A 27,731-nucleotide genomic window follows, 5' to 3' on the forward strand; every position below is an offset into this window, starting at 1 on the left:
GCAATATTAAATGTTGATTTCCTTCTTAAATTGATAGTTTTGCAAATTGACCTGATGAATGCAATGAAAGTTTTGATAAAATGCATCTTTTCAAACAAATTACCCAAAATTACTTCTGTTCCAGCAGCTTGGTAGCAAAACAGCATAAGCAAAAGTAAACAAGCATGCTGTAGTACAATTTGCTGCTCTTAAGTTAAAAAAAATAATTAATTCTTAGAAACAAAGTTTCAAAATGTACACCTTGGTGATCATGCAAGGATGTTGCCAAATTATGAAAACTTCCCAACGTATTCAAAGACCCAAACTGTTGCTGTTTAACTAGATCTGCCCCCACACTCTTATGATACCTTTCCCTCATTTGTGCATCTTATCTTGTTTCACTATTTAAGTGTTCATTACGAAGAATTTTTCCAAAATAAAGAAGAATACTTCTGCCAAGTAGTTAAAGACAACGGATACCTGAACAGAGATAGTAGGAACTGCAGATGCTGGAGAATCAGAGACAACAAGGTGCAGGGCTGGATGAACACAGCAGGCCAAGCAGCATCATAGGAGCAGAGAGGCTGACGTTTCGGGCCTAGACCCTTCATCAGAAAAGGTGGAGGGGAAGGGGGTTTTGAAATAAATAGGGAGAGAGTGGGAGGCGGATAGAAGAGGGATAGAGGAGAGGATAGGTGGAGAGGAAACAAATAGGTCGAAGAGGCGGGGATGGAGCCAGTAAAGGTGAGTGTAGGTAGGGAGTTAGGAAGGGGATAGGTCAGTCCAGGGAGGACGGACAGGTCAAGGGGCCGGGATGAGGTTGGTCGGTTGGAGATGGAGGTGCGGCTTGAGGTGGGAGGAGGGGATAGGTGGGAGGAAGAACAGGTTAGGGATGCGGGGACGAGCTGGACTGGTTTTGGGATGCGGCCTTTGTAGGCTACGTGGAACAATCCCTCTTCCGTACCTACACCAGCCCTAAACCCCACCTCTTCCTCCGTTACATTGATGACTGCATCGGCGCCGTCTCGTGCTCCCACGAGGAGCTCGAACAGTTCATACACTTCACTAACACCTTCCACCCCAACCTTAAGTTTACCTGGACCATCTCTAACACCTCTCTCCCCTTCCTGGACCTCTGTCTCCATATCGGGCAACCACATAGAAACCGATATTCATTTCAAGCCCACCGACTCCCACAGCTACCTAGAATACTCCTCCTCCCACCCACCTTCCTGCAAAAATGCTATCCCCTATTCCCAATTCCTTCGCCTCCGCCGCATCTGCTCCCAGGATGAGGCATTCCACTCCCGTACATCTCAGTTGTCCTCGTTTTTCAAGGACCGTAATTTCCCCTCCTCGGTGGTCGAGAACGCCCTCAACCGTGTCTCCCACATCTCCCACACCTCATCCCTCACACCCCGTCTACGCAATAACAACCAAAAAAGAATCCCCCTCGTCCTCACGTACCACCCCACCAACCTCCGGATCCAACGCATCATCCTCCGACACTTCCGCCATCTGCGATCCGACCTCACCACCAAAGACATCTTTCCCTCCCCACCCTTATCTGCTTTCCGGAGGGACCACTCTCTCCGTGACTGCCTTGTCCGCTCCACACTCCCCTCCAGCTCCACCACACCCGGCACTTTTCCCTGCAACCGCAGGAAGTGCTACACCTGCCCCCATACCTCCTCCCTCACCCCCATCCCAGGCCCCAAGAAGACTTTCCACATCAAGCAGATGTTCACCTGCACATCTGCCAATGTGGTATACTGCATCCGCTGTACCCGGTGTGGCTTCCTCTCCATCGGGGAAACCAAGCGGAGACTCGGGGACCGCTTTGCAGAACACCTACGCTCGGTTCGCAATAAACAACTGCACCTCTCAGTCGCGAACCATTTCAACTCCCCCTCCCATTCCTCAGACGACACGTCCATCCTGGGCCTCCTGCAGTGCCACAACGATGCCACCCGAAGGTTGCAGGAACAGCAACTCATATTCCGCTTGGGAACCCTGCAGCCCAATGGTATCAATGTGGATTTCACAAGTTTCAAAATCTCCCCTCCCCCTACCGCATCCCAAAACCAGTCCAGCTCGTCCCCGCCTCCCTAACCTGTTCTTCCTCCCACCTAAAGCCGCACCTCCATCTCCTACCGACCAACCTCATCCCGCCCCCTTGACCTGTCCGTCCTCCCTGGACTGACCTATCCCCTTCCTAACTCCCTACCTACACTCACCTTTACTGGCTCCATCCCCGCCTCTTCGACCTGTTTGTTTCCTCTCCACCCATCCTCTCCTCTATCCCTCTTCTATCCGCCTCCCACTCTCTCCCTATTTATTTCAAAACCCCCTTCCCCTCCCCCTTTTCTGATGAAGGGACTAGGCCCGAAACGTCAGCCTCTCTGCTCCTATGATGCTGCTTGGCCTGCTGTGTTCATCCAGCCCTGCACCTTGTTGTCTCGGATACCTGAACAGCTGGGTCTGACAATGCCTATCACGCAAAACAACAGAAAGATACAGTACGCCCTGACACACTCTTCATCAAGAACACATCCAAGCTGACCACAAGACTCCTACGACCATTGGGCATCAGAGTGGCACACAAACCTATGTCAACACTACGCCAACTGCTAATTCAAACCAAAGACCCCTTACCCACTATGGACGAACCAATGTGATATACAAGATTCCACGCAAGGACTGTGACAAACATTACATTGGACAGACAAGGAGGAAACTGGCCACAAGAGTACATTAACACCAACTAGCAACAAAAAGACACGACCAACAGTCACTCGTCTCCATTCACACGCATAAGGAGAACCACCAGTTTCATCGGGACATCAGGATCCCAGAACAAAGACAAGCACCGGAATTTCTGGAGGCTTGGTTCTCCACCAAGACGGCCATCAATAAACACAGAATTAGACCCTATATATACACACCACTGCGAAGAAAAACCGGAAAGGAGGTAATCAACTCCAATGGACCCCAGAGTTTAAATACCAGGTGGGAAAACACAACAGTGCTTCATCGGAGGCTGCACTGATGATGTTAACCAGCAGGGTAATGAAACATCTGCGAACTAACAAACCAGCTCGGCGAGCGAACCAACCACAGCATCCACTACCCAAGCTACAAATCTACTCAAGAACCTTAAGACCTCATTATGCAGCACATGCTCATGCACTGTCATTTTCTCAATGGGTGATCGTCGCTGCTTTCCTGCTTGTAGACTCTCTAACCAAGTAACTTCTCACTCTAGGTGATTTTAACATCATGAGTTGTGTACAAAGTTGGCTTTCCAAGTCCATTGCCTTCCAACCATCCCTTAATCCCATCCTCTAAAAACTGCACAACTGTTATTCACTTACTTGACATTGCTGACTCAATTGGCCTCCCTATCTTTGTAGATGGAAAAACAGGTAATCTTTGATCATGAGCTTATATCATTCTTCATCTGCATTTCACTTCCCTCTCCAAAGCCCAACCCATCCATTTCTAGAAATATCTCTCCCATGATTCACTTAGAACTGCATTTCCAAATTTCTTTGGCCCTCACTGAACATTTGTGGTGAGACCCAGCCTTTGCTGACCCTACCTCCACTAAACTGATGACCATCCAACTTTCTTAGCTCCCATGTGACATAATTATGGTTCTTTTTCCTCAAGCTCTATCTCTCTCTCCCTCAAATTTGTCATCACACTCAGAACAAAACCAACCCTTGACCCCACTGCCCTTGCAAACTGCCACCCCCATCTTTAAGCTGCCTGTCTTCCCCAAATTCCTTCCAAATCCATTCCCAGAATTCCACATTTCAATCTTTCTAATCAGATTGTTGTTCCTACCAAATTAGCAAAACAGCCCTCAGACGTCAATATACTGTGATAAAAGCAAACAATCCCAACACATTGTTTTCAAGCAGTCTGCAGCCTTTGACACAGTTAATTCTGACATTTTCCTCTTATGCCTCTCCACTATCACATCTGATGGACTGCATTCACTTATTTCCATTTTCATCTGGCATTTTCATCTGGCCACCAATATCTTCTCTTTCCACTTCCAAAAAGTTACTCCTGATGGATCCAAAGATCTATAATTGGGCCTTTTTGATTTCTCATTTGATATTGCCCAAGGGTAGCACATAATCAAAAACACACCAGTTTCCAACTAGAACATAGAACTGTACAGCACAGGAACAGGCCCTTCAGCCCACAGTGCCTGTGCCAACCATGATGCCATTCTGAACTAAACTTGTCTGCCTGCACATGGTCCGTATCCCTCCATTCCATGCCTGTTCATCGGTGTCTCTAAACGCCCCTCAAACTTTCCTAACCTATCTGCTTCTACCCACCTTATCTGGCAGCACATGCCATCATCCTCTGTATAAAAAGATTTGCTCACGCATTGCCTTTAAACTTGCCCCCTCTCACTTTATCACAATCACAACTCAATCCGTCCACCGTTTCAAAATTATCAGAATGATTATTCTACATCTAGCAGTTCCTTCCAATTAAATACTGGGTGAACTGAAGCCATTGTCTTTTCTCCCTGCCACAACTCTGCTCCCTTGCCATGATTCCACATGGTTCTCTGGACTGCTGGAGTCCGAACAGGACAGTTCACAACCTCAGTCATTGTTAACCACAAGATATGCTTTCAATCCCATATGTGCCTGATCATTACAGTCTAATTTGACTTTTGTAACTTCACTATACTCCCAGCCTAAGCTTTTCTGGCACTGATACCCTCATAGATGACGGTGTTCCCTTTCGCCTTGAAGATGAGTGATCACTCAGCTGTAACTGTACCATACTGTTTCCACTGTTTGGCAATCTTGCAGTCTTATATTGTAGTTTCACTATCTTGGTATCTCATTAAGTAGCCTCAGTGCTGCACCTGACATGCTCACCCACATGCCACATTGAACTTTTGTTGGTCGCCCAACTTGACGTTAATGATCAAGTAAGGGGTATAGCAGCAGAGGAGGTTACAGCCTAATAATCCAGAGGTTAGGACAAATACTTCAGTTACACAAGTTCAAATCCTCAAATCCCACCACTGCCGGGGGTGGGGGGGGGAGGAGGAGGAGGAGGAGAAGAAAGAGGGGTTAAATTCAATTAATGATTAAATGTTGAAAAAATTGTGTGACACTACCCTTTTGTTAAATGGGATAGATTCAAATCAGATCTAGTGGCTCAAAATTGGGCATCCACAGAATTATATTCAGCCACACTGTACGATGCGCAGAGATTCAAAAACAGCTCACCACCATCTTGTCAAGGACTGTAAGGGATGAGCAATAAATGTTAGTCAGGAGAAACTCACATCTCATGAGCAAACAAAAAAAGTCATTACAATACCATTACTTTGGGGTTAACACCTGCATCCTTGAGGCAATATACATCAAACTTGCCTTATTTTCTGCAAGATTTAAATACATTTGCAGGATCAGATGTATCTCTACTACTCCTTCAAAGATCTTTCCTCAGCTTCTCTTTCTCTCCCCTCTTTGTTTTACAACAGTGACTACACATCAAAAATAATTAATTGGATATAAAGTACTCTGGAACATCCTGCAGTGCTACACAAATACAAGATCTTTATTCTTTACCACTTTCTGATAACTTTCTCCATCTCAGAGTCATATAGATATACAGCACAGAAGCAGAACCTTTGGTCCAACTCTTCATCCATGCCGACCAGATATCCTAAATTAATTTAGTTCCATTTGCCAGCATTTGGATCACATCCCTCTAAACCCTTCTCTCATATACCCATCCAGATTCAATTAATGATTAAATGTTGAAAAAATTGTGTGACACTACCCTTTTGTTAAATGGGATAGATTCAAATCAGATCTAGTGGCTCAAAATTGGGCATCCACAGAATTATATTCAGCCACACTGTATGATGCGCAGAGATTCAAAAGTTGTAATTGTTCCAGCCTCCTCCACTTCCTCTGGCAGTTCATTCCACCCTCTGCATGGAAAAAGTTGCCCCTTTAGGTTGCTTTTAAATCTTTCCCCTCTCACTTTAAACTAATGCCCTCTAGTTTTGAACACCGCCCCGACCCTGGTGAAAAGGCTTGACCGCTCACACTGTCCATGCCCCTCCTGATTTTATAAATCTCTATAAGATCAATCCTCAGCCTCTGACACGCTCTTACTAAAAAGTGTTATGAAATCAATTCATTCACCTTTTCTTGAAATATTTCAAGAAGTGCAACAATGGGACTTTGCAAGCTCCCCTCTGCACCTTCTAACTATAGCAGCGGTTTGTTTTTGCTGGTTATCTCCATGGAAAAAAAAAGCAGCAGCAGTCAGGCAAGCATTTTCAGGACTTCATTTTGGATTATAAGACATTGCCAAACTCTCTTGTCCAACTGAAGCAATATGACCTATCAAACTATTAACAACATAAAGCAGATCAAATAGACACACAGTTAAGATAAAGGAGGATGGTGCATGCAAACACTTGGTTAGATAATTGGTTTTTTAATTTACAAGATTGATTTGTGGTTCTATACTTTAAACTAAACCATCTGTACATAAGTCAATAAACAATAACTGAATATATGAAATGAATGTATTTCTTTTCATAACAATCAATTCTATTTGAAAAAAAATTTCCATCAGAAATCAAAAAGAACATTGTTGCCTATTACTAATATTTCTACCCCAAGACAAGTTTAAGAATAGAATAGGCTGTGCCAATCTCAAAATTAAAATCAAAATAAGCTCAGCTCCATGGAAACTGGTTTTCTTACAGAATAATTGAACATTATATATACACAATGTATATCTTTGTACTCACTGCAATACATTGCCGCTTGAGACAGGACTGCTTCATTCTGCCAGGACCTCCAAACTTCTTCATGTCTTTGCAGAAGTGGCATTCGCCACACTCCGAGCGTTGGCAAGCTTCGCATTTGCGACATCGTGTCCTGCGTCTTCGCGCTCCACTTGTTGATTTATGGACAAGTATTTTGGGTCCTGATGATGGGGCAGGCCGCGGTTTTAGTCTTGCTGAGGCCCTGGACTGTACCAAAGCAGAAAAATAAACTAAAATGTGCAACTACAGAACAGGAAGATTTAATACCAATTACAATGCAACATTTTTCCAACCATTCTCATTTAATTCAATACCTTTCCACTCTGGGAAGGTGGTGGCAGTGATAATGTCACTGGACTAGTAATCCAGAACCCTAGGCTAATCGTCTGAAGCATGCAATTGATTCCCACCATGGCAGATTAAACTTGCATTATGTAAAACTCTAGAATGAGAAGCTGGCCTGATGGCAATCATGTAACCATTGTCAAGTGCCATAAAAATGCATTTGATTCACTTAATGTCTTTTAAAGGGTGGAAATCTGCCATCCCAAGTTGGCCTGACCTACGTGCAACTGCATGCCCATGACAATATGATTGACTGTTAACTGCTGTCTGGTCAGTTAGAGAGGGGCAATAAATTCTGGTTTAGCTAGTGATGCCCTGATCCCGTAATCGAGTTAAAAAAAATGCAAAAACTACTTATTAATTCAGAACCATCGTACCCTTTTTAAAATCAAGGGAAGGCCTTTCTAAACATTTAGCACTATCTGATCTGTCTGCAACACGTATAGTATGCAGTGTCCCAGCAAACACTGGCTACTCATGATTCTGCAAAGCAGATAATTGAGGAACTTGTTATCTATTTTACTAAATAACTCAGGAACAAGACAAAAAGCTTTTGCAGAGTTGAACCAGCCTTTTTACATATTATAGTATTTCTTGGTCTCATCATGTTGATGGCTTTTTAAGAGAGATCCCAAACCTCACTAGACCAGTTACTCTAGCTGAACATAGCAAAGGCTGGTAGCACAACTTTACTTTGGTAATCAAGACGAGTTGAATAAACCTACTATCACCTTGTAAGCATACAAGGCTCAACACCGTCAGCGCATGACTTCACTCAATTGATTAGCTGACCAAATCGGTGTTTCAATGAACAGCACTTGTCTGGGGTGAATCTGTAATTAAGAATTTTATTTGGCAAATAATGACCATAAAATGTGCATTTGTGCGTTGACCATTCTTAGTTCAACAGATGCAAAAGTGCTTCTGTGCTGAAGATGGAGCAAGAATCAAGGAATAGTGAATGTCCATAATAGGGGCAATCACATGCCTAATAACGTAAACACAGAATTGAAAGTTGTGATAGTGATCTACTGTCTTGCCCTGGAGACCTGAGTACTTGGGGTGGGCGCAAAATGGTAAGTAACAGGTCATTAAAACGAAACAAAATGAAACACAAGAACAACATGGTGGAGAGTGCCAATTAACCAACATTACTTCATTTCCTCAATAAAAAGGCTTGCCAACTGTGGACAGATGCCCTCCTACTGTGAACTGACACCCCCTCTGCCATCACACACCTAATATCAGTCTATGCACCAGGCATTTTATTTTACTATGCCAACCGGAAAAGAAACAAACGCTCTACTGCCCAAATGGATTAACACTGACTGAGTATCAGTGAAATAGACCTTTCCCTAAGTGTTCCAAGGAAATTAAAAAAAAAAGAAGAATACTGTTGAATAATCCTGCAATTCTTCAGTTCCTTTCAGGAGCATCCAGGAAATTAATTGCCAATTCCTGGAAACTGTAGAACAATCCTGGAGGGTTGACACCCCAATCGGCAAGACAAGGTATACAAATTAACTTCAGCAGCTTTATGCCTGCCCGAGCCTCATCTGAACACATGACAAATCGTGGCATTTCTTGCACACTGAACTGGAGTGACAAATCGCAGGTTTCAATCTCTTGACTCAAGAAGTGAGCACCATTAACGGGGCCATGGCTAAAATGCACAGATGATGCAAGTTCATACAATCACAATTACATTTAGATTAAGAAAGGAAACAAGTAACCAAAAAAAAAATGTCAAACTCCAAATCAGCAAACTTTTAAGAGGTTGATCACTGCCAAAATTATAGAACATTTGACAGGAAAACAAATTGACTGACAGTGAGAGATACCCTGTACCTATGGTTGTGATGGGGAGGGACCAACTAACTAATATGTTAAATCAAGTATAAAGTTTAAGGAGGAGGCATGTGAAAAATATTAGACATTCAGGGTGTGTTAAAAACAGTAAAAGTTTTTCCTTTAAAAAAGTAAACTCAGCAGTCAGTGAAAATAACAAAGGGTTGATTTTATTAGCATTTACATTTCCGGTTCTTCCATTCTTATTTCACATGTTTCAGCTTCCATTTAGTCTACAGTCATGAATGAAGTCGCAACGCCGGAGGGAACATGTTCATGATAATAAGACAACTGGCTTTATTTTTGCTACAGGATCTATCTTTCACTGGTGAAATTCTGATCATACATTTAAAAAGTAAATAAAAGCAAAAAGGAATTTGAGAAAAACCAGGAGGGAAATCCCAAAGTCTTCTTTAGGTACATAAACTGCGAGAGTGGTTAGCGGAGGAGTAAGGCTGATCAGAGACCAAAAAGGTGCTTTACACAGGGACATAGCTTAGGTGTTCAATGAATACTTTTCATCTGTCTACACTAAAAAGAGGAGGATACTGTTCAGGCCATGGTGACAGAGGAGAAACTGTCACTAGAAGGGTTTGAAATTAATAAGGAAACAGTCTTGGATAGATTGTTGGTACTTAAAAGTAAACAAGGCACTAGGATCGGGTGACACGCATCTAAGGATTTTGAATGAAGTGAGGGTAGAAATGGGGGCGGGGGTGTGGTCACTGTCGATAATCTTTTAGCCTTCCCTGACTTTGGGGAGATGCCAGAAGGCTAGAGAATGGCAAACATTATGGCCTTGTTCGAGAAAGGTCACAAGGATAATCCCAGCAATTAATGATTAGTTCGTTTAATTTTGGTGGTGGAGAGACTTTTAGAAACAATTACTCAGGATAGCATTTGTAGTCACATAGAAAAAGGCTGGCTGATTAGGAAGATCAGCACAGATTTATAAAGGGGAAATCACGTTTAACGAGCTTGCTGGAGGTTTTGCACACATAACAGAAAAGATCAATGAGCGTAACACTGTGGTAAACATGGTTTCTAGAAGGTGTTTCACGACAGACAAAGCAAGGGGAAAGTTTTAGGTCACAGTATAAAAGGATCAGTAGCAACATAGATGCAGAATTAGTTAAATGATAGGAAACAGTATAATGGTCATGGATTTTTTTCAGGATGAAGGAAGATTTGTAGTGGAATTTGGTATTGGGGCACTTTTCCCTGAGACATTAAATGATCTGGATCTTGGTGTGCAGGGGAAAATTTCAAAATTTGCAGAGGACACTAAACTTAGAAGAATTGTAACCCGTGAGGAGGAGTATGTGAAGCTCCAAAAGCACATTGGAGAAGTTGGAGTGGGTGAATTGGTATCAATGATGTTCAATGTAAGGCAGAAGTGTGACAGGATGCAATTCGGTCAGAAGAACATTAAAAGACAATATAAAACAGGGGATACAATTCTAAAAAGGGATTGCTGGAGCAGAAAGACCTGGGCACAAATGTGTACAGATCATGGACGGTGGCAGGACAGGTGGAAAGTGCAGTCATAAGGCATAATATTTTCAGCTTTTTTAACAGAAGCATTGTGTACAAGAGCAAGGAAATAACATTGAACTTCTACAAGACACTTGTTAGACCATAGATGGAGTATCGTGCATAGTTGTGGGTGTCACATTACAAAATAGATACGAATGCATTGGTGAGAGTACAGAAATGATTTGCAAGAATGGTTCCAGGGATGAGACACTTCAGTTGAGAATAGACTGAAGAAATTGGATTATTCTCCTTGGAGAGATGGCAACTGAGAGCAGATTTCATGAGTGAGCTGGACAGAGTAGATAGAGAGAAACTGATCCCACTCATGAAAGAAAAAAAATTGGCAGGATCAAGATTTAAACTGAGGTGCAAATGAAGCAAGGGTGGTGCGAGGGGTAAATAAAAAATGACTTTTTGCACACAGGTGAGTAATTTGGGTATGGAATGCCGAGAAACATGGAGAAGCCAGGTTCGAGTAAGGCATTCAATGAGGAATTAGATGATTATTTGGATAGAAATGGTGTACAGGAATAGGAGGAAGAGATAGGAGTTTGGCACTATGTAACAGAACCAATGCAGGCATGAAAGGGCTAAACAGCCACCTTCTGTGCCGTGGCAATCCTGTGATTCACGAAGCCACAGAATAAATACAACATTAAGATTTTCACAAAAAAACAGGCTGTTATCATGTTGCTGCTTGCGGGGCCTGGTGTATACAAAGTGGCTGATGTATTTTTGAATTGTGGTTACTGTGGAATTACCTTATTGATTTAAGGATCTTTGAGAAGTTGGAGGTTGTGAAAGGTTTTTATACATGCAAGATTAGTTTTGAACTCATCTCTCCACTTCAGAAAAACTCAAAAAAAAATGTTGAGGAGATCGAGCTATAAAAACTCAATTACATGGATCTATGATTGGAATAATTGTCAGTCAAGGATACTTGGCACTGGCCAACTGCAAAGTTCCAGTCAAGTAAAATTAGAAGGACTGGGGCATCAGCAGGTGTAGAAGAAATTAAGAGGAGGCCCGAATTCTGGCAAGCAACCTTTGCTTGTTGGGCCCCGGTTTTCACTTCTCTGGACCAGGAGGCCCAACAAGAGGTACGAAATAACAACATCTCTGATCAGGTCGCTAATGAAGTATCGACAACAGCAAGGACAATAGAGAGGGATGTACATGACAAGACATTTTACACAGCTGAGGTACTGCATACAGTTCTTGCTGTCTCATTATAGGAAGGATGTGACTGCCCTATAGACGGTGTACATACAATTGACCAGGATACTGCCTGCCTGGGGCAATTCAGCTCTGGACAGACTAGACAAAATGATGTTGTCTTCCTTTAAATAGAGACTGGTGAAGGGAGGGTGGGTTGCTGTTTGAGGCAAAGGCCAACAACCTGGGGGCAGAGTTTTAAGGTAATGGGCAGGAGTTTTAAGGGTGATTGAGGAAAAAAAAAACTTTTTTCACTTTGAGCTCAGCGGTTAATTGGAATAGCAAGTACTGGAAAATGGGACTGGAATAGATGGACGTTCAATGGCTGGTGCATACATGGTGGACTGAAGGGTCTCTTTCCATGCTGTAAAGCTCTATGAACCTGCGTTAGATTCAAATTCTTCAGCATAAATCAGCCACCTCCACAGAACTCAGATGTACCTTTCTCAGGGTAGTTATTCTGTTTAATTGCAAGGATGGTTATGTGCTACTGTACAAATTCCTGTTAATTTTTGAAATCACAACCAGTGTAAAGTCAGATCTTGAATTTCACACATTTCATGATGCATGTTTAGTGGTAGGAATCACAGATGAGTTCAAGAGGCAATTGATTCTGTCCCATTTACTAAACTGCAGGTCGAAAATCCAAGGAGTTAGAATAAGGGAATGATTCACAACAGATTGATACATTTTATACATGAACAAAACAAACAGAAATTTAAACAGGGATTGACATAGGTAGAGATAGTAGGAACTGCAGATGCTGGAGAATCTGAGATAACAAGGTGTAGAGCTGGATGAACACAGCAGGCCAAGCAGCATCAGAGGAGCAGGAAGGCTGACGCTTCGGGCCTAGACTCTTCTTCAGAAACGGGGGAGGGGAAGGAGATTCTGAAATAAATAGGGAGAGAGGGGGAGGCAGATAGAAGATGGATAAAGGAGAAGACAGGTGGAGAGGAGACAGACAGGCCAAAGAGGTGGGGGTGGAGCCAGTAAAGGTGGGGAGTTAGGGAGGGGATAGGTCAGTCCAGGGAGGACAGACAGGTCAAGGGGGCGGGATGAGGCTAGTAGGTAGGAGATGGGGGTGGGGCTTGAGGTGGGAGGTGGGGATAGGTGGGAGGAAGGACAGGTTAGGGAGGCGGGGACAAGCTGGGCTGGTTTTGGGATGTGGTAGGGGGAGGGGAGATTTTGAAGCTTGTGAAGTCCACATTGATACCATTGGGCTGCAGGGCTCCCAAGCGAAATATGAGGTGCTGTTCCTGCAACCTTCGGGTGGCATCGTTGTGGCACTGCAGGAGGCCCAGGATAGACATGTCATCTAAGGAATGGGAGGGGGAGTTGAAATGGTTCGCGACTGGAGGTGCAGTTGTTTAGTGCGAACCGAGCATAGGTGTTCCGCAAAGCGGTCCCTAAGCCTCCGCTTGGTTTCCCCGATGGAGAGGAGGCCACATCTGGAATAGTGGATACAGTATACCACATTAGATGTGCAGGTGAACATCTGCTTGATGTGGAAGGTCTTCTTGGGGCCTGGGATGAGGGTGAGGGGGCAGGTGTAGTGCTTTTCTAAAAAAAAGATAGCCGTTGTTCTTGCTACTCTTCAAATTTACACTATCCATAAACTGTAGCTTAAAAATGGAAATATAATTCTAATGAATCCAGTGGCTCAGCATCATATTATAAGCAGCAACACCAGCTTATTTTTGATCTTACGTTACCATGACAGAATTTCTCCTTATGCACATCTATACAGACGTGAGTGAAGTTTATGCAATTTTAGTGTTTTCAATGCATTTTACGTCAGAATGGTTGTGACCTGCTACCCAACATCAAAAACCGCTGGTAGTCATGCACATGACTGAGGAAATTACTATTTTTGAATTGTGGATCAAAATGGGATAAAGGTCACTGCGTTAAACTGTTGAAGGAGACACTGCAAATTTAAAACTGAAAATCATTGTGAATTTTATTTACACTGTTGCATTGTTCAAGTCATAGGGGAGTATGCTGGACTCGTCTGCACTGTTTAGCGGCACCTTGCCGGCGCGCGCACACGCAGGCAGACACTTGGTTTTTCAATCAGGATCAGTTTTGTGGGTCATGAGAACAATATGGTGACAGAAAATTTCCAGACTCTAAAAAGATAGCATTCACTGTCTCCTTGTAGTGAAGTGAGAAAGAATTAGTAGACAGCTAGCTATTCCATCTAACCATCTGCCATAAGCTACTGCTTCTAACCTCTGAGACAGAACAACTGGTGTTTCAACTACCCCAAGTCTTCAGTAATAACCTGAAATGACTTAAAAGATTGAAAATTAGAAGGACAAGGACACCTCACTGAATCTTGTGGATTGACACCATTGAATTGTCTCGCTTAACTTTATTTCCCTCCACCCATAACATTTATTTTTCTTTTGTTGGTGCATCTGTCTGCATACGTAGGGGATATAGAAAGGGGTGGAGTTTAAGAAGAGAATTCTACCTTAAATCAGTTATTTGTTGCCCACGGTTAGAATGGATTTATTTGTAATAAAAATGGTAGTTCCTTGTTCTGTAAATTGAGGATTCAGAGTAACTTGATTAAATCTTTAAATTTAGTGATAACCCCAGTATATCAGCTGAACTGTTTTGAAACCAGCAAGATTACATTCATCACTGCTGTTATTTCCCAGCACAAAATACAACTTTGTCATTGGTGCCGGAATCATTGCACTTCAAATGTTCTTGCTTGAGGCATGTAAATGCTCCAAGGTGCAAAATAGAACAGTCACTTTCTGAACATCAATATATCTATTATCTGAATGTCCCACAAAAATGAAACTGTTGATAAATGTAATTATGCATTTACTAGATAAGGGACTCAATGCTTCGATTAGATAATTTTGTTAAATAGCAACAATTTGAGTCTGAAAGTAAACAAGAAAAAGCCCATTGCTGAAGGTCACTAAGTCTCCAGCACTGCTAGATATCCGATGCCAGAGGATGACATTCAACCGCAAGCAGGGTGCCCAGGAGATGAAAGATGGACAGTTGATCCTCAGTCAGAAAAAGATCTGAGGGGTTAGTTCTACATTGCGGTGATAGGTTGCATGTTGATGAGATCCAGATCACTGAAAAGATTTGATGTAACACGACTGGTTCACTAATATCTTTTAGGAAAGGAAATAGGTCATCCTTTTCTGATCTGGCTACATGTGACTCCAGACTCTCAGCAATGTGGCTGACTCTTAACTGCCCTCTGAACCAGTCTAGCAAGCCATTCAATTGAAGGGCAATTAGGGATAGACAAATATTGGCCTTGCCACATTCCATGAATGAATACATTTTTAAATATTTGTATGGTCTACAAGAACAGTAGTGAGGAGACAAGCAATACTTATGCACTTATTAATATCAATTTTCCAGCGTATTTATTTATGCACAGTAAACAAGACAAACCATTGATAAGACAAGATAAAAAACGGGCAAGATAAACCGAGCCAGCACCACTATAACACTCTGGTTAAAGTCAATAGCTCCTTCACTAATTGTTACCAAGCCACTGTCACAAAAATCACCAGGCAGGATACGAGTCATCACGGCAAACAAGTTGTCCTGTAAAAACACCGAAAACTAATTTCAGTAAGTACCAGAATTAAAAACCCAGATAGATGTCACGTCCTTATACCCGAGGTGAACTTTTTATTTAAAAACCTAAGCTTTATAAACATTTAAATTTAAAATAGTGAATAAAAGACAGAGTTCAATTTGGAACCAGAGTACCACGATAATTTGTATTTGCAAAAAAAAGTGAACGTATCGACACTTACTTTGAGGAATAAAAGGACATACCAATAAGGCAGGATACACCTTATCAGCTGCTTCGAAGTGTATTTTGTGGGATGTCTGATGTCATGAAGCAACTTGTTTAAAAAAGAAGCATTCTTTCATAAAGTTTTGGCTGTCTATCAATTCACTTTTGAGTACTGTGCTACATACTACTAAAGACAGAAGTCTAAACTTCTATAGAGAGAGATGGAAAACAAAATTGCTATAATTACTGATCCCAAATGATAATCACAAGTATTGCAAATACTTAAGCACGGCACGCATCACAGTGCCTCCACTGGAGATACTCTGTGCACAGAGATTCAAAGTGGAATAACTCAATGTGTTAAAAGACTTTAAAAAATGATTTAGCTAAGGAATGCCACATTGTTTCATTCCTACATTATACAAACATGGCAGTTCAATTGCCACAATTGACAGCTTTATTGTTTCTGAAGCACCTTCCAAGATTTGATGGCAATTTTGACAGAAATAGAATGATTTTGAATATTAAATATTTTTGAGAATGGCCAGGCTAAAGCCAGATTAGTAGTAGTTGATATTGTTATAGCATCTACAATGACATTTTTCAAAGAATTTCTATTTTGATCAATCATTCTAATTTTTTTTTTAAAAAAAAAGCATGATAAATAACCTTCATCTAGAACAACATGTCTATGGAACTTACGTCAAACTAAAATTTCCCACACTATTAAGCTTCTTTACCGATTTCACTTAATATAGAAATGGGAGCCACAGAGGATACAATATTGTTCGACGAGGTAAGAAAGGTGCACCAACACCAGCATCCTTGAACAGGCCAACGTCCCTAGCATCAAGGCACTGACCACCATGGATCAGCTACAATAGGCTGGGCATGACATCCACATGAGTGACACAAGACTCACCAAGCATGTGCTCTACTCCCAGTTTGAAACAGCAGGCAAGCCCCAGGTGGACAAAGGAAGCACTTCAGTGATACCCTCAAGGCCTAACTGGTGAAGTGCAGCATTCCCACAGATACCTAAGAATCTCTGCCCAAAGACCATCCAAAGTGGAGGAGCAGCATCCAGGAAGGCATTGAGCACCTTGAGACTTGCTGTCTGGAGAAAATAGAAGGCAGGCTCAAATAGACGAAGAAGCGTGCTGCCACACCAAGGCCCCACTCACCCTTCCCGTGACCAACATCTGCCCCAAGTGTAACAGAGCCTGCGGTAGTCACATCAGTCTGTACAGCCATCTACAGACTCACCCTTAGAGTAGAAAAGAGTCACCCTCGTCTGAGAGGGACCACCGTTGATGAGGAGTGTAAACAGTTGCATTACATTAGTGAACTGGTAAGCCGGACACTGTCTGTGAACCAAGTTCTAATTTTCAGTCTTAAAATAAAACTCTAATATCAGTAAGAGGAAAAAAATTGCTAGCTACTGATTCAGGGTTCCTACTGTTTCGACCTGGTCTCCAGAATCACATCAATGGTTATCATTTACTTGCTGTCTGAAGTGGCTGAGCAAGTAACTCAGATGTTCAGCAACAAACGTTGACATTGCCAGTGACACACACATCACAAGAATAACTGAAAGAAAAACACAACCTGGTAATTGGGACTGGTTATTTTTGAATATAAATCATTTTCTTGATTATCACTGCGATTACTCTCTAAAGTCTTACCTTCTAAAAAAGGGAGAGAAAGGATAGGGAACATCCTGCTGCATGCCTTAACTGCAACTTGCCTTTATCTCAAATTTCCATTCATATAGTGGGACACATTAGACAGACGGTTATTCTTTCAAGCTGATCGTACAGCTCAGATTTTTTAAATTGTTGCATATGCACAGCTTCACTCTAATTAAATTGCAAGGAACCTTCAAGCCAACATCAAACTACTGAAGGATCTGCTAAGTATCTAAGCTTCCCAAGAGAAAAGCACATTTCAGGTGATAATATGGCAACAACCAAAAACCTTCCAAACTGCAATTGTTAATCCAACAATAATCTACTGTATTGTCATTTTTGAGCTATTACAACACATTGGAATGTGTGGCAAATCATACTACGTTAACTTAGCTACTTTATTCTGAGAGGCTCAATAACTCAAGCTGTCATTAATACTTAAAATACAAATGGTTAACATTTTTAGATGATCTTCTTCACTGGTATGGTGGGTCAGTGGTTAGTGCTGCTAACTAGGGACCCGGGTTTGATTCCAGCCTCAGGCAACTGTTTGTATGCAGTTTGCACATTCTCTCCATGTCTCATGGGTTTCTTGCGGGTGCTCTGGTTTCCTCCCACAGTCCAAAGATGTGCAGGTGAGGTGGATTAGCTATGCTAAATTGCCCATAGTATCTAGGGTGGGAAATGCAGGGCTAGGGTAGGCATTGGGTCTGGGTGGGATGCTCCTCAGAGGGGCAGTATGGACTCGACCACCAAATGGCCTGCATTCCACACTGTAGGGATTTTACGATTTATGAAGTTTCCACTTTTATCTTAATTGTGAGCATTGATATAGAACTTATAACATTATGCCAGATAATAACAATCCATCTTCAGTGCAATGAGGTAACAATAATCCATTGTGTTACTATATACCGTAAGTAATGGAACTCTCATGTTATTCTAGGGGCAACAATCCAAAATTAGTTTCTGATATAATTAACATGTAAAACATAACTAAACATTGTTTTAGTTTTAAAATTAATCTGAACTTTTGCTTTTCTCATATTCTACATGTTCTTCATTTTGTTAATTTTGAACAATGATGTAGGGTCACAATCTTCCTGGTCAACATCATACAATTATTGCAACATAAAACTGCATTGTTACTAACAGGTGGATTACAGTAAATCTGCAAAACAGAAGAAAGAGAAACATCTTTATAAAGCAGCTGAAACTGAATTTCTTCATACTACAGAAGACGACGTGATGACCTACATGCTGGCAAGAGCCTGATCATCTTTGTTTGATGTCCCCTAAACAAGTTATACTGGAGAGTACATAGAAAGAGGATTAATTTATTTCCTGATTTTGACACCATTAGTTTCCAAGAAATGCCCACATGCCCTGATACGAACAGCTAAAAAACCAAAGGGTAAATAGAAAGCCCACGTGTGCGTCGGGTGGTGGGGGTGCTCAGCTTGTGTTTTTCTCGTTAAACTAGTAGCTGGTGCCATGAAAAAACATGCAAGGCTCTACATGAAACAATTTTCTGTATGCTAGTCTTTGAACCAATCTTGGACTCAACAGACCAGAAACGGTGTTACTGTGCATTTTTTATTTGGAAAGGATGGGAAACTGAAGATGGGAACAAGAAAGGGATTTTTGATTGGATAACCCCACTGTTGTTGTCCAAGTGACAGAGAGCCTGCCAAACCACTGGAAAGGGTTATGGAAGGAAGCCTCTTGAAATTGTGAACTGTTGTGATCCAAGGAAGAGGGGGTACATAGACATATGTCTTGTTGGTGTCCCCTTAACAAGTTATACTGGAGAGTATGTTGAAAGGATGGAACTCAACTGTTGGTGAATGCAGACAAAAGACCCAAAAATGATTGGTTGAGAACATAAGCGATCCTACAAAACAAAAAAGGTCAAGTTGGAAGGACTGATGCTACATTAGTGCAAGAAGAAGTGAGTATACTTAGAATTGCACAGGGTGCAACTTTGTATTGACTGCTTGGAGAAATTTCCTTTATTTTAAAAGTCCTTCATCTACCAATGTTTGAATTATGTTGGTTTTAATTGTTTTGACATAACATTTTTAAAAAAATGAAGTGAATTTTACTAATATTTTTTTTGTTGGCGTCACAGAAATTACTTTCCTTTTTCAAAGTTATTAGTATCGAAGAGGATTGTAATGAGATCTTGACTGAAAATATTCAAAATGAATTAAATTGTTCATTCCCCTTTTCTGAATAAAGAGCAGGTGGAGATCATCTCCATACTTAGTGTAATTCTTGCTTCAGCCTTTGAATACCTTTTGCATTCAACTACTTCAACTTCCAACAAGAAGAAAAGTACTGCAGATACTGAAAACTCAGGTCTGGCAGCATCTGTGGAGAGAGTAACAGAGTTAACGTTGAGTACAAATGATTCTTCTTCATAACTGAAGACTCATTTGAACTCAAAATATTAACTCAGTTTCATTCTTCACAGATTTTGCCAGACCTTCCAAGTTTCCCCTGCACTTTGTTTTTAACCTCATCTTCCCGTTTGGAAATGGTGGAAAAGAAGAAAATGAGATGCAACATACAAACATAGAAAAATAGGAAAAGTAGACCATTTGGCCCTTTCAGTTTTCTCCTCCATTCATTACAATCATGGCTAATTAAAGAACTCAGTATCCTGTTCCAGCTTTCGGCCATATCCTTGACTTCTTTAGCTCCAAGACCTAAATCTAACTCCTTATTGAAAACATTCAATGTTTTGGCTCAATCACTTTGTGGCAGGGAATTCCACAGGTTCACCCTGAGAGTGAGGAAACTTCTTCTCATTTCAATCTCAAATGGCAACAAGATGAGCTTCAATATACATAGCATACCGGTGAACAAACCCTTTGAAAGAAGGTTCATTTAAGTCTTTCAAAGCTAATGTATTTTGTTACATTTGACTCTTCCAGTGCATACTGCATAATCCAAAATCATTAATGAATTGTACAGTAGGTCTTGTGGATAACAAATTGAATTGGCACTATAGGATTTTTACTAATCTATTACATAATAAATTAATAAATTTGGCTGCTAGTTTAATCCTAAAACAAACTGGTACAAATGCTGTTCACATAACCCATTATACATGTGCATAATCAGTGCAATAACTGCTGCTTTTAAGTACAAGTACAGTGTGAAGTTCTCCCAAGAATACAACTGTTTCACAGGAGAAATTGGAGGAAATTACCTTATCCTCATAAAATTGCCTGCTGCAAACTATGCAAACATATTTGCTGAAAATCTTGTATAGCTTATACAAATATATGAAAATAGCAGATAGAAAGTGATCGATTGATACTTCCCACGCAATCACTGGGAGAATCAAAGATAGCAGGCAAAGGTATAGAGAAATAGGGAAAATAACCTGTAAAATCTCCAACTTCTAGGTGATAAAAAGGTAGTATAGGAAATCACATTGAATCCAACAGAAACAAAATCATTCATGAATCAATTACTACGGTTGATGCAAAATCTGAAAGGAATAGTTTCTATTTTTAGAGATCCCTGAACCAATTAATGGGGATTCTTCAATTAATCACTGTATTTGAGAAGATGTAGAGGTGCCAGTGTTCGACTGGAATGGGCAAAGTCAGAAGTCACATGACACTAGGTTATAGTCCGACAGGTTTATCTGAAATCACAAGCTTTCAAAGCTCAGCCCCTTCATCAGGTGAAATGACCTGACAAAAGGAGCTGTGCTCTGAAAGCTTGTGGTGATTTCAAACAAACCTGTTGAACTAGAACCTGGTGTCATGTGATTTCTGACTCTATTTGAGACTTGCGCTCAACAATACCCTATATTCCTTCTCTTTTCACAAGAAGGGAGGGGTGGGAAGTACTAGTGGTCTCCGAATAAATAAAAATGAATTAAACAGCGGCAATAGTGAGAAATTTGGTCCTTAAAATCTCCAAGTCAATTCAATAAATCATGGCTGATCTTCTATCTCCACACTAACTTGCTGCATCATCTCCACATTTTTGGATTCCTTTAGTATTTTAAAAAAAAAAGGATTTATCAATATCAGCAGGGACAACCCAAGGGTTTAAGTGCTTTAAACTTGTTTCTCCCCACATCCCCCACCCCGCCATTTCAAAAATATGAATAATTGAGAAAAAAATTATTTCCATCTAACTCGGCACCCTTAAAGCCCAGTGCCCTAGGTTACAAAGTGATGGACAAACTCAGCAGATCTGGCACCATCTTTGGAGAGGGAATCAGAATTAACCTCAAGTCAGATGTGACTCTTTTTCAGAAGGGTTGAGTTAAATCAGACTTGAAACATCAACTGTTTCTCTCTCCACAGACGCAGCCAGACCTGGTGAGTTTCTTCAGAGTTTCCTATGCTTATTTCAGATTGTCTGCTGTATTTTGCTTGAAGTGTTCAACCTTAAGTGATAGCTAGAATGGCTTGATGGTCAGGCTGGCCCTGGATCTCTAATATGTTCACAACCGAGCATTTACAGTTCTCCAACGCAAAAGATTTCAAGCAGCCATAACTTTAAGTGATGACGCATCACATCATATCTGTCTTCAATCACTGCCTCCTTATTTTGAGATTCTGACCCTTATTCCTCCAATCTCCAGGATTGAGGGAATCATCCTTCCAGCATCTACTCTGTCAGGAGCATTAAAAACATATTTCAATGATGTCACCTTTCACTCTTCTAAACTCGAGACTATGGGTCTATTCTACTCATAGTCAACCTCCCTATCCAAGGAATCAATCTAGTGAATCTTCGTTGCACTCCCTAAAAACGCAAGTATATTCTTCCTTGGGTATGGGGGCCAGAACTACACACTGTACTCTAGGCGTTGTCTCTCCAAAATTCTACATATGTGAATGGTGTCATGCACTTCTCCTAAACATCAGCTCACCAAATCTTGAGCTGGCATTCCTCGAGATATAAAAACTTTGAGCAAATATGGCAATCCAACAGCATATACTCTTCATAAATTCCCACATACTGCAGTAGCAGCAGACCTCCCGTGCTGCCAAGTATCTCTAATCTTTAGATCTGAAGCTGGTTTTTAAATCAATTCAGCTGATTTTTGTTTTTAAGTTTAACCAATTTCTTGATTGAGTACAAGTTTTAGGTAGATTACATTCAAAATTTACCATAACCTAATTTGTGGCCTGGCATCTCCCGAACCAGAAGGAAATTACACGATTCAATTTTCCAGTTTTCAATATCAATAATTGTTTCTTGCGCTGTGACACCACCTGGAGATTCTGTTCCTCCAATGCTGCTCGCAGACTCAAAACCTGCTCAGTGTCTCTGGTTCATAATGGAAGCATTACTGTTTGGGGTTCCCATTTTTTTCCCCCCAAGAGCAAGGATAGTCTAAAGCAGATCCTTTGCTAACTGCACTCAATTACAGGGTCTAACTCCAATCCAGGATCTCAGCATATCAGAGATAGTAGGAACTGCAGATTGCTGGAGAATCTGAGATAACTGGGTGTAGAGCTGGATGAACACAGCAGGCCAAGCAGCATCAGAGGAGCAGGAAGGCTGACGTTTCGGGCCTAGACCCTTCTTCAGAAATTTCTGAAGAAGGGTCTAGGCCATAAACGTCAGCCTTCCTGTTCCTCTCAGCACATCACCTAGGCTGACATCGGTACTGTACTGAGGGGATACTGCATTCTTTCAGTACACAAGATATATATGCCAAGATTCTATCTTACTAGGTGGGCAAACAAATATCCTAAAATACTGCACAAAGTGGAGCAAGAGAACATTCTCAGTATGCTGCTCATAATTTGTCATTCTATACAACAATTTGAGAGACAGCGTTGGAAATTGATTGCCATATTTGCCAGCAATGTAAACAACCATTTTGTTGATAGGGACCTAGTTGTAGGGGAGGACAGTGTGAAACAGGCTGTTAGACTAGAGGAGGTGAATGTTAGTAAGGAAGACGTACTAGGAATTTTGAGGAACTTGAAGATAGATAGGTCCCCTGGGCCTGATGAGATTTATCCAACGATTCTATGGGAAGCGAGGGTAGAGATCGAAGGGCCTTTGGTGATGATCTTTTCGTCCTCACTGTCCACGGGTATAGTGCCAGAAGATTGGAGAGTGGCAAACATCAGTCCCTTGTTCAAAAAAAGGGAATAGGGATAACCCTGGGAATCACAGGCCAATTAGTCTTACTTCAGTGGTGGGCAAATTATTGGAAAGGGCTCTGATAGATAGGATTTATGATTACTTGGATAGGCACAGTTTGATTCATGATAGTCAGCATGGATGTGTGAGGGGTAGATCATGCCTCACAAACCTTACTGAATTCTTTGAAAAGGTGACCAAACACGTGGGTGAAGGTAGAGCAGTGGATGTGGTATATGTGGATTTAAGTAAGGCATTTGATAAGGTTCCCCATGGTAGGCTCATGCAGAAAGTAAGGAGGCATGGGATAGGGGGAAATGTGGCAGATTGTCTTCTAAGGGTCAGCCAATTCTGAATCCAAAGGGTGGTAGTGGACGGAAAATATTCAACATGGTGCTCAGTTACGAGTGGTGTACCACAAGGATCTGTTCTGGGTCCTCTTCTATTTGTGATTTTTGTAAATGATTTGGATGGAGGAGTGGAAGGGTGGATTAGTAAGTTCACGGATGATACGAAGGTGGGTCGAGCTGTGGATAGTGTGGAGGGCTGTTCTAGGTTACAAAGGGACATTGATAGGATGCAGAGCTGGGCTGAGAAGTGGCAGATGGAGCTTACCCCTGAAAAGTGTGAGGTGATTCATTTTGGAAGGATGAATTTGAAAGCAGAATACAGGATTAACAGAAAGATTCTTGACAGTGTGAAGGAGCAGAGGGATCTCGGGGTTCATGTCCACAGTTCCCTGAAAGCTGCCAGCCAGGTGGATAGAGTTGTTAAGGCGTATGGTGTGTTAGCTTTCATTAATAGAGGGATTGAGTTCAAGAGCCGTGAAGTTATGCTCCAGCTATACAAAACCCTGGTTCGGCCACATCTGGAGTATTGTCCAGTTCTGGTCGCCTCATTACAGGAAAGATGTGGAAGCGTTGAAAAAGGTGCAGAGGCGATTTACCAGGATGTTGCCTGGAACGAAGGGAAGGTCTGACGAGGAAAGGTTGAGAGAGCTAGGGCTTTTCTCTTTAGAACAACGTAGGACGAGAGGTGACTTGATAGAGGTGTACAAAATGATCAGAGGTATAGATAGAGTGGACAGCCAGAGACTTTTTCCTAGGGTGGAGGTAGCTATTACGAGGGGACATAGTTTTAAAGTGAGTGGAGGTAGATATAGGGGTGACGTCAGAGGTAGGTTCTTTACTCAAAGAGTGGTAGGGGCGTGGAATGCATTGCCAGAGAGGGTAGTGGAGTCGGCCTCATTAGGGGCATTTAAGCAGCTATTAGATAGGCATATGGATGATAGTATAAGGTAGGGGTGGAGGTTAGATAGACATTAGGTTTAGGGTAAAAGTTCGGCACAACATCGTGGGCCGAAGGGCCTGTACTGTGCTGTACAGTTCTATGTTCTATGTTCTATAAATGAGCTTTAAAGCATTGTGACATGAAATGCACCTCTATAACAATGTATTCTGCCAAATTACTGGTGAGTTCAGCTAGCTATACGGCTAGCGGGCAGTGCAGGATGACACAAATAGCACAATTTTTCCATCTCCATATCCGCTATGGTAGCTCATGCCTCCTTATCTTGTACCATGTTTGATGCAAAGTGGCTCCTCTCAAACCTATATAACTACTTATCGATCTACCTGTTGAGAAATGCTCATGGTCCTTCATGGATTATGGCTAATTACCTGTAATGCCATTGACAGTTTTGTTCAAGTTGTTTCATAACCCATAGTAAAAAATTGTTGAGTTAGGTAGCACTCAGTTTCACCAGAATACAACTTCTACATTGTACCAGACATGCATAAGTAGAGGGGATCTCTAAAGATTATCTTGTAACAAGACCGGTTAACTCAGTGGCTGGACTAAATAATACATACCTTCTCTTTGCTTTTCATTAACTCCACTGGTTGTCCTCAGTGATTTAGTATCAGCAACAATGAAAGCATTCAAAACCAGAAGGTCCAGTCAACTGTAACAGTTTCTATAGCAAGGATTGGCAACCGATATGCACAGGTGATGTTGTTATATTGGATGTTGGAAAAATACAGCAAGTTTAAGACATTAAGCAACATCCAATATAATATCACTGTGTATCGCTGTGTTTTTCCAAGTTTACGATATTTAGCAAGTGTACTTGAATACTGTGCACATCATGTTAGAGCTGCTGCATACCTGTGTGCTTTGCCAACCAGAAAAGATTTGGCAAGTTGTTGTCGTCATCAAACTTGGCTCACTTGCATTTTGGACACCAATCATATACTTCAGCAATATGAAGATATTTTACATACTAACCTCAATCGTTAAGCATTGGTGCAAATGTCCAGATCCAACAATGGAAACATTTGTTTTGGTCTAGGTAACATCTCACAGTTAGTGTGCAAAAACATTCCAGACAATCGTAACCCAGTAAAGGCACACTTCGTAAAGATTTAAACTTGCATTGGAGCCCCTATTTTATAAATATCTTGATTGCGTTTGTGCACTTTATTTACTTTGTCTGATCCACCAAGGAACAGGCTTGTATTACTATAGAATCTAATGCTGGTGCTGAATAAGCATTCAATAGCTCCACAGTATTTGGAGTTTTGCCACCAAGAATTAGTCTTGTGAGAAACCTGAACCAGAAAATAAAACAAAAAAAGATCAGTTTAGATGGCAGAATATCTGATAGTCCTTTTGACCTAAGCAGCTTCTCAAAAAAAAAAAGACCAATGACTTCCGAAAGCCGTGACAGAGATAGGATGTGAAAAGCGAAAAAGTTGGGGGTAGGGGAAGAAAATGTACTGAAGAAGTGGCACAAGTCATAGAGCAACTTATGATTATTTACAACTCTATGCACAACATTCTAGCAGGAGACCTATGAAATTTCCTAGCATATAAACAATAGGGAATGTCCAACATCTTTTAGAAAGTGAAAAAAAAGAGTATGCTGTTATTTCAAACTCCAACCTCCAGTCCCTGCAATACCCCAATCCCTCAACCTTCAACTGCAACTGGAAACTTACCATTAATTTCAAAGTGCTAACTTCCCCCATCAAACCACAAATATGTGCTGATCAACCTTAGATATGCTTACTTACAGCAATCAGAAACTCTGTCTTAAGGGACTCATGTCCGCTTCAGTACTAGAATAATATTTTGTGCATTATACTGGCGATGGAAATCTGTCTGTTATTCAAACTTTAACTACACCAATCGTATACCTTGTAAATAATTAATTAGTTAAATCAGCAACAGCAAACCTCTGGATTGAAAACGATCAAAACACATGCCATCTCAGACTGAGTCGGGAAGTGGAAGAGCTTGGCACCTTGCTTAATCAGAACTCAGCTTCCTTTCACATTCACTATGGCAACAGCTTTCCTCCAGTTTCAAACCATGCCCAATTCCTTGCCCCTTTTTGTCATTGAAATCCTAGTCCAGAATTATTTTGTAAAATAAGAAAAATAACAAATGACTCTCATTTCATGGCTGCAGAACACACAGTTCATCAGAATCAATGAAGTACAATTTGAAGTGTCATGAATGTTGTAATTCAAGTTAGTAAATATTTTTGCTCAGCTTAGTAAATGCTAATGTTAAGTTTACATGTTTTAAAATCTACTCTGTAGATATTTCATCTATTTCAGCTGATTTTCCAGTTTTTAAAATGTAAATTTATCTTAAGTATAGTATTACTGGACCAATAAAATTAATGTCAAAATTATGCTCTTCTTCCAGATAACGTGGGATGGCACACAAGTACATTGGAAACAAGAAAGATAAATGAAGCAATCACCAAGATTAACGAGTGAACGCAATTTAGATGCTGGACAGAAAAGGGTCTTGTGGTGTAGTGATAGCGCCCCCACATCTGGGCCAGAAAGTCCAGATTCAAGTCCCATCTGCTCCTGTTGCCTGAATGGGTTGATTTTAAATAAGCAGCAGTTGGGACTGCAATTAAATGTTTGTTTTGTAGCGTTTTTGTCAAAGCGTTCAGTATTTTGCTTTTACTTGTGATGAAAAAGCATTTGCTTCAGTTGATATATTCAACATGCGAAGGTGCCGAAATATAATGCAGTATAGTGGACTCTAAGAAATCGGTGCTTGGGGCAAACAGCAGTGAGAATAGCCAAAAGGGGACTTACAGTAATGTGCAATTGGAAGAGAAATTAATCAAAGGTGTTGTTTATCACCTGTCCTCTTCAAAGTCGATGTAGGAGAAATTATCAAAGCAGCATTAGAAGATATATATTGAATCAGAGATAGTAGGAACTGCAGATGCTGGAGAATCAGAGACAACAAGGTGCAGGGCTGGATGAACACAGCAGGCCAAGCAGCATCATAGGAGCAGAGAGGCTGACGTTTCGGGCCTAGACCCTTCATC

The 27,731-nt window shown here is 41.3% G+C and overlaps 1 protein-coding gene across 1 annotated transcript in view; it reads right to left on the reverse strand.

Moving 5' to 3' along the window:
- The window catches only part of LOC109922428 (lysine-specific demethylase 2B-like), a 99,719-nt gene extending 84,373 nt beyond the window's left edge, over nucleotides 1–15,346 (reverse strand). Inside the window, exons 1-2 of the mRNA XM_048612390.1 lie at nucleotides 15,290–15,346; nucleotides 6,797–7,021 (exon numbers count right to left, since the gene is read on the reverse strand). Coding sequence (XP_048468347.1) covers nucleotides 6,797–7,021; nucleotides 15,290–15,331 — 267 coding nt within the window. The 5' untranslated portion in view covers nucleotides 15,332–15,346. The remainder of the gene's footprint in view (nucleotides 1–6,796; nucleotides 7,022–15,289) is intronic.
- Between the last annotated feature and the right edge of the window lie 12,385 nt (nucleotides 15,347–27,731).

This window comes from Rhincodon typus, chromosome 26 (assembly GCF_021869965.1).
Source record: "Rhincodon typus isolate 14 chromosome 26, sRhiTyp1.1, whole genome shotgun sequence".
Lineage (NCBI taxonomy): Eukaryota > Metazoa > Chordata > Chondrichthyes > Orectolobiformes > Rhincodontidae > Rhincodon > Rhincodon typus.